The sequence below is a fragment of the Gavialis gangeticus genome, unplaced genomic scaffold (assembly GCF_001723915.1).
Source record: "Gavialis gangeticus isolate Ggan-Ray unplaced genomic scaffold, GavGan_comp1, whole genome shotgun sequence".
Taxonomy (NCBI): domain Eukaryota; kingdom Metazoa; phylum Chordata; order Crocodylia; family Gavialidae; genus Gavialis; species Gavialis gangeticus.
In genome coordinates, this window is record NW_017728995.1 from 17,243,664 (window position 1) to 17,251,319 (window position 7,656).

Below are 7,656 nucleotides of genomic sequence, written 5' to 3' on the forward strand. Positions count from 1 at the left end.
TGCAGTCATGGTGGGCGGGGGCAGGGTGGGCGGTGCTGGGGGTGGTTATGGTGTGGGCTATAACCGCCCCAAAATTCGCTGTAGCCACCCTGTAGTCCTCCCCTCCCCGCCCAGCCCAGCCGCCCACTCTGTCCCTGGCTACCCTGTAGTCCCCACTCCCGGGGCTGCTGCCACCTGCCCCAAGCACAGCCCTGGACCAGCCTCCCTTGCAAAAAAGAGCTTGGCACAGTCCCAAGCCCGTAGCCCACCCCACACACAAATCCAGGGGGCACATGCCCCCTTTGCTTCCCCAAGGTGTGCTCCCCTTCCCACCCCCTGACAAGCTGCCCACGACTCTGTCCGCCGCCCCGTTTAGGTAGTGCCTGCCCCAGCCCTACTCCCTCCCTTACCATGGAGGCCTTGATCTGCCCCCCCACAGACGCTGCTCTCCAAGCTACTGGGCTGCACTCTCGGCCATGTGCATGCTGTGGCTGTGCGTGTGCATGCAGCATTTATCTGAGACATTATCAGCCACATTGGCCAAAAAACCCTGATGACCAATAACGTCAATTTTCCTTTTATTGGTGCCAGTATGATATAGACTGATGTATCAGTGCATCTCTAGAAAAAACAGGTTTTAAAGGAAAAAGCAGGTTTTAAAGCAGACTTGGGGAGATTTTTAAAAACAAGTTGCGGTGATATCTGAAGCACTGACTGAGAAGTCATTATGCCCAATAGGGAATAGGTGGCTGGCAAGAATTAATATTTAAAGCTCTGTTCTTTTGACTGACTAAACTGTGCCAGAGCTTGCTGCACTTTCCTGAATCCCATCAGCATGGGTCTGCCTCACCTTCTAATAGCTCCCTGGGGGACAGATTTCATTCAAATGAGGCATACACGTTCCAAGAATTATTCCTAATTCTTCAAGGCCCAGTGTTCTTTTCATAAGCTGTGGAAGATGGCATTTTTTTTTATATAGGCAGAGGTAATCCTGGTCTGAGCTGGATTAAGAGGCACACAAGCTCAGATTTACAGCTGGTACAGTGCTCCCAACTGGGCTTACCATTCTAAAAAGATTTTTTGGATATACCTAGTTCCTGTTTTTGATTTGATAGGGTGGCATTGTTACAGGGCCTTGCGAACACTTTAGTTGTCTCATTCTGCAAGGGGTCAGAAACAAAAGGGGTCAGACTCGATGATCTAATAGGCCCCTTCTGACCCTAGAAATCTGTGAAATCTAAAAGGTTTGTATTGTCACTCAACTCACCCTTTCAGCTGATTTTTTTCTGTTGCTAGTGAATGTTTCTTCACATTTATTGTTGGCATTTTACTTTTTCTTCTACAACAAATGTATTAGTCTTGTTCTTCCCCCCCCGGCCCTTCAGGATCTGAAAATCCTCCTGATTCTAGCACAGTGGATAATTCCTTCAGTGAACAAGAACCAATTCAACATGAGAAGAGTCCTTTGTCGGAGTCTATAGACGTGAAGCCTTCGGAAATGTCTTTACCACTTCCTCTCTCCATTGGGACAGAAGACCATCAGATGCTGCTTCCTGTAACTGGTAATCAGTCTCCTTCCTCAGAAACATTACTGAGATCTACTGTGACTGGATATTCAGAACCTCAGTTTATTTTCTTACAGCAGCTGTACTAACTCTGTGCAATATGGAACTAACAAGGCAATCTAGTTGTGAACGTTATTCAGGTCATTAGTAAGATGAACGTAGCAACAGCCTGAACAATGCTTTTGAGTTGGATTTACTTTTTTTCCTTCCATTTTTCTGAGTGAAGACACTTGGTAATGCAACTACATAGTACAGTGCTGGTTTTTATTTCTCGTTAAGTTTTGCTAATCTAGAATCATCAGGTTTGTCACTGATAGTTGACACTGATGGTTTTTAGGAGGTAAGTCCTGTTCAGTAACACCTGCCTTAAGAATTCTATTAAAAAAGTAAACATATCCTGGCTTTGTGCTGATTGTGTCACAATGTCATTTGTGAGCAGACATTTAAGCCATATAGTTGTTGCTGTTAGCTTATTTTAATGAACTTAGCTCAGAGGTGTGGTCCTAATGGATTGCCTTGTCCAAAAAAAAAAAACAACTTTATCAGCACACTTAATTTCCCACATTCCCACAACCAGGGTAAGAGGGGAACATGAGAGAGCTGAAGATGTTCACAAAACTCTCATGGAGAACACATCTCCCAGAAGCAGCTCTTTGTGTGCACTTCCAGGTTCAGGCTAGAACAAAAGCTTTGTGCAAGTCTTTTGACAAGGCAAGCAAGGGAGATTTGCTTTTGAGGATGGAGTCAGAGGCCAGACAGCATGATACCTTTGAGCCAGTCCTTTCCAAGGCTTGGATTCACTTTCAGAAATGAGTTGATTGTCTTAGCTGTTGTCTCTCCATATCCCCGAAACACCTCAGGGTTTGACACAGAGGTCAGAAGCTAGAAATGGAAGTGTAGTAAACCAGGTAAAAAAGCTGTGTTGACTTTATTGTGTGAAGGGAGGAACTCATCCTTGTCTCCATGTACATCATCATGATAGTATCAGGGCCTGGTAGCGTTAGGCATTGTACAGACCCAAGAGAGCAGACAGTGTCCGCCCTAAAAGAGTTTAAAATAATGAACAATGAATTCAACCCCACAAGTATAAAAGTAAAAGATGAGTAACTGGAAGCCCTAAGTTCTGGGGTTACACAGAACAGGTTCTTACTATCCCAGGCCAGAATTCGGTAGAGCACAATGGAAAATAATAATTAAAAATAAATATATAGTCTAAGCATTGAAGACTCATCCAATGAAGAGCTATGGAACTGGAAGTGTGTTTTCTTCCATCATAGATTGTACCAGTGATATTTTTATTTATTTACTCCTACAATTTTGTTCTCATTCATGCCTTGTGTCCAGGCCTCAAACAAAAGGTAGAAGTTGCCTTCTAATACAATCCCCTCCCTTGTGAAGCAGAGGTCTTATGAAAACCTTGTGCGGAAAAAAATTCTCATAGAGGATAGCTTTTAATTACTCCACAAAAGGACCCCTGAATCCTAGGCAAGGCTTTGTCTTTTGTCATTTTCTCAGCCTATTCTTTGTGTCCTCCTCCATACATTTTTTTCTGTATCTTCTCAGCAAAACAGTCCTTTTATCCATGTGCTGATCATCTTATGTGTGCAGCTTGTAATACTAGTATTGCTCATGTTTTATAAAACATAGCAAAGTTTGCTATCTGTTACTGTTGTGGACAGTATGAAGCACAATCAAGTCCCTGACAAATCTTTTTGCTGCAACCATCTGCATCTCTAAAAGTAGATTCCTGCTATTCACTGCATTGGCCATCCACCTTTCCCTGTCAGCTGCATCCTTCATCACTAGATTGTTTCTTTCATGACGCTGGATTTTCAGTACTGCGAGAGGGTGGGGCTTTCCCCTCCCCCGCTTTTTTAACATCTGTTTCTAATTCCTTTGTAATCCTTCTAGGATTGTGGCCAACTGGTATTTGTGTGACTGAAGACTCACAAAAAAGCTCAGCCTTGAATACAAGTGACAAAGGCTCACTCTGTCTAACTGGACCTAGGCTTGCTCCTTGCATTTCCTGACTAAAAAATATAGCAAAAGTATCAAGACAGGTACTGTTAAATAATTAGTATCACACAAAAGAAAAGCCATCTCACTTTGCCATCTTCTGTGACTAAGCTGATATTTGGTCAGCTTAATACTTAAAATAGTATTAAACATGATGCACAGCTCCTGCAGTGTGCTGCTGATATATTAAAAAGTAATCTTGAAGAAGTTGAAGTTTAACAGTCATGGATTTAATGACCCCAAGAACAAAGTCAATGAGCAGATTTGGGGGACAAAACAAAAAGACCACATTCCTATGTAGAAGATGCATTCCATAAGAATGTTTGTTTGAACTGTTTTTATACTTCTACAATTTTAGATTACTACTACTGTATTCTTACATTTCAGAATTTTTAAAAACAAATCAGTGCTTAGATTTATACAGGATCCAGTTTAGATATTTATACAGGTGACATTTGCTTTGTATTACTCATTTAGTTTCTTGATAGACAGGAAGATGCTGATTATTTTTTTTACAAGAGAGCAATTTTAACCTTTCTTCATAGGATATACAGGCTCTAAGTTTCTCTTGCAGCAATAATTAGATGATCTGCACTCGAGTCCCCATCTATGAATCTTGATTTTTATCCTCAGCTTCCATTAAAGTAACTCAGCAGCTGAGAGATGATTTCTTTAAAAATATTAATTTAGTAAAATTTGGATTTTTTAAAAATAAATAATCAGTAGGCATGTTCTAGCTGAGTGCAGTCAAACTGAAAGAAGAACTCTTTACTCCATCCCTGTCAAAGTGCATGCATGTGCTTCCCATGCATCTTTTATCTGCACCCTTACAGCTCCCAAATTTAGTTTGGAGTTGGAAGCTGTATCAAAAATCTTGAGGGTTTGTGTAAGAAGTGATAAGGAAAAGCATAGACACCTTTAATAGCCTAATGCAGTTAGTCATTAGCCAAACCCTTTTTTGTGAGACTACCTGAAAAATGAAAGATGGAACATAGAAAATTCCTTTAAGAACTTGGAAAAGAGCCTTAGGGAACATTTCCAGGGTGATCTGTTTCAGTGAGGACATCTTTTTAGTATTGAATGATGCAAGTTTTGCTGGCAAGGGCTTGAAAATTTACTCAAATAGCTATTTCAGAATAAACTCCCTGCATGGATTCTCATTTGGAAGAAAGTGTGTCCATCTGGGGTCTCCCACCAAAATAATTATTCCGAAGGAGCTGTGTCAGTAAATGTAAGCAAGCACCAAGTAAGGACCCCAAGACTAGGCTTTAGGAGAAGCTGTTGGTAACACTTACAGAAGTAAGCTTAGATAAGGACTAGTAATTGATTCTGGTTAAGTTATTTCTGGAGCATTTTCCTGTATATACAAAGTGTTACGTGTACATAGTTCACCTTTTGTTTTTATAATCCCTGTGGGGTTTTTGTATATATTTAGCCTGCAGCATTTTATGTTAGTTTTTAATAAACTGTTTTGTAACTTTCCCTCACCTTGTGTCTGCTGTTTCTGGAGGAGGAGAAATGTAACCACCAGAAAACAAACACTGCTGTATAATGTTAGATGTGTCACAAACAGTCTTCAGCGCAGCATACGAAAACACGGCAGGAATTACTTGGAATAAGCATTATTCATTATATTATCATCTGACTACCAAATTCCCTTGGTACAAGATAGCATTTTGGGGCTGCAGAAACAGTTTAAACACTGTTTAACAGACCTACTCTTAAGAGCAATAAAAATAATTTTAAAATGGACACTTTAAGTATGGAGCTAAACTTTTCAAAGAGGATATAAAAGACTTTTCAGTGAATTTCTTTTACAGAGTTTATCTTGTGATATAAACACACACCACCACAAACATACCATCACCAACAGCTTTGTTAGTACAAGCCTAGTAGTTACTGGCGAGAGACTCGGGAGACCAGCATTGTCCTGACACTGTTCATAATTTCACAGCAAACAAGAAAAGCCTAGCATATTTATAAACTTGTCCTGACCCCATTTTCTTCACTTAAAAAGACAAACTCAGGCATGCCTCCTGGCTTCTGCAGCTCTCAGCCAGTATGGGAACATCTGAAGCAACTAAACCAGCTCAATTCTATTGAGTCTTTTTCATCTTTCTTATACTAGGCTGCCCTTTATCTGTAGGGCCTTCTTTCCAGCTTGTCTTTAGTTTAGCAGCACATCGGCTTTTTGGCAACTGACTAATTTATAGGGGAAGTGAACAACTGAGAGTCTAAGTTGAATTGCTTCCAAGAGCAATACAGCACTGACTAAAGTAAGAAAAGCCTTGTACAGCCTTGGACGTTTCTGCCTGACGTAGTCTGATCCCTGTACAATTCTATATCTGTAGGATAGTAATGCTGTGACAATGAGTTTAAGACAAAAAATAATACTTGCATAGCAGCTTTCTAGGTGTCCCTGATGTTATCCGTCAGTCTCTTTGCCTCATCTTGAAAGCCTGATTTTTCTTTCCAGTGCACAGGTTTTTCCAGCAAAGGATAATGTAATTATTTCAAACAAAAACATTGTGCCCTAATTGTTTAAAGAAAGCAACAACAAAACAGTTGCCATCATACAAGTTCTCTGTGCACACTAGCACTGTCACAGCTGGCTGCCCTTGGGCCTACAGGCAGGCTTTTATGCAGCAGATCTGTCCAAGTGCACCTCACTTTCCCCAGGGACAGGACAGACTCTCATCAATCCATGCTTCTGCAAAACAGGGGGAGCTGATGGCCCTGCAGCAGCTCTTGCATAGGGAATATTCTGAGTACTCCTTGTAACAACAAGTTTTGTAGCCACTCAGAATTGGTCCGTGTGTGTCTTCAGATGAGAGAAGCTTGGGGTAGCACGATACGCAACTTCCCAAATTCTCCCTAATAATATGAGCTCTGTAGCATAGTGCACACTAAGGCTAGGGTTACCAGAAAGCCTGCCATCCAGCTGATGTGCTCATTTGGTACATATCTACCCAGTCACACCAAACAACTGCACAGCCCCTGTACGCCATAGTTCCAAACACACCTGTTTCACCAGCACAGTAGACCAATGCTGTTCTCTGTGATGACAGACAGAGGCAAAAGAGTACATTTTGCTTCCCTGGCATTTTCTGACCTGCTGCTGGGTTTGTGGTGATGGAAAACTCATTGTAAGAGCCTTTTATCACAATTTAGGCATTATTTGGCTACAGAACAGTGCATTCTACTTGTATAACGATCACTATGTTCTACAGTCATTTGGAGCTGTTTTTTTATTTTTCATATATTTTTCAGGTATGTGTTCATACCCTGCATAATAACTTCCTTATGAAATGATATATGTTTTGATACTCTCAGTGAAATGCAGATGACACCAAGCTGGCAGGACTAGTAGATACACCAGAGGGTAGGGCTAGCTTCAGAGACACCTAGGCAAATTGGAGGATTGGACTAAAAGAAATTTCATGACGTTCAATAAGGACAAGCTCAAAGTGGACAATAAGCTGAATATGAACCAAGAGCGTGCCCTTGTTGCAAAGAAAGCTGATGGCATACCAGGCTGCATTAGTAGGAGTGTTGCCAGCAGATCAAGGGAAGTGATTATTCTCCTCTATTTGGCAGTGGTGAGGTCACATCTGGAGTAGTGTGTTCAGTTCTGGGCCCCCCACTACAGAAAGGATGTGGACAAATTGGAGAGTCCTGCAGAAGGCAATGAAAATGGTTAGGAGGCTGGGGGGAATGGAGTTTATTTATAGTCTGGAGATGAGAAGATGGAGAGGAGATTTAATCGCAGCCTTCAACTACCAGAAGGGTAGTTCCAAAAAGGATGGAGACTGTTCTCAGTGGTGGCAGACGACAGAACAAGGATCAATTGTCTCAAGATATAGCAAGGAAAGTTTAAGTTAGATATTAGGAAAAACCTCTCTCACTAGGAGGGTAGTAAAGTGCTGGAACAGGTTATCCAGAGAGCCTGTAGTATCTCCATCCTTGGAGGTTTTTAAGCCCTGGCTAGACCAAGCCTTGGCTGGGAAGGTCCTGCTCTGAGCTGGGGGCTGGTCACTAGATGATCTTCTGAGGTTCCCCCCAACCCTAATGTTCTATGATTCTATGAAATAAAACA

General features: G+C 41.6%; 1 protein-coding gene across 3 annotated transcripts in view; it reads left to right on the plus strand.

Moving 5' to 3' along the window:
* MYNN (myoneurin) overlaps positions 1 to 2,066 on the plus strand; it is a 23,925-nt gene extending 21,859 nt beyond the window's left edge. For 2 of the 3 annotated variants that reach the window (XM_019503265.1, XM_019503267.1), the window contains exon 8: positions 1,365 to 2,066. In XM_019503265.1, coding sequence (XP_019358810.1) covers positions 1,365 to 1,633 — 269 coding nt within the window. In that variant the 3' untranslated portion in view covers positions 1,634 to 2,066. Of the gene's footprint in view, positions 1 to 1,336 lie in introns of all 3 variants that reach the window. The other variant, XM_019503266.1, reaches the window with a different exon arrangement.
* Positions 2,067 to 7,656: the final 5,590 nt, after the last annotated feature.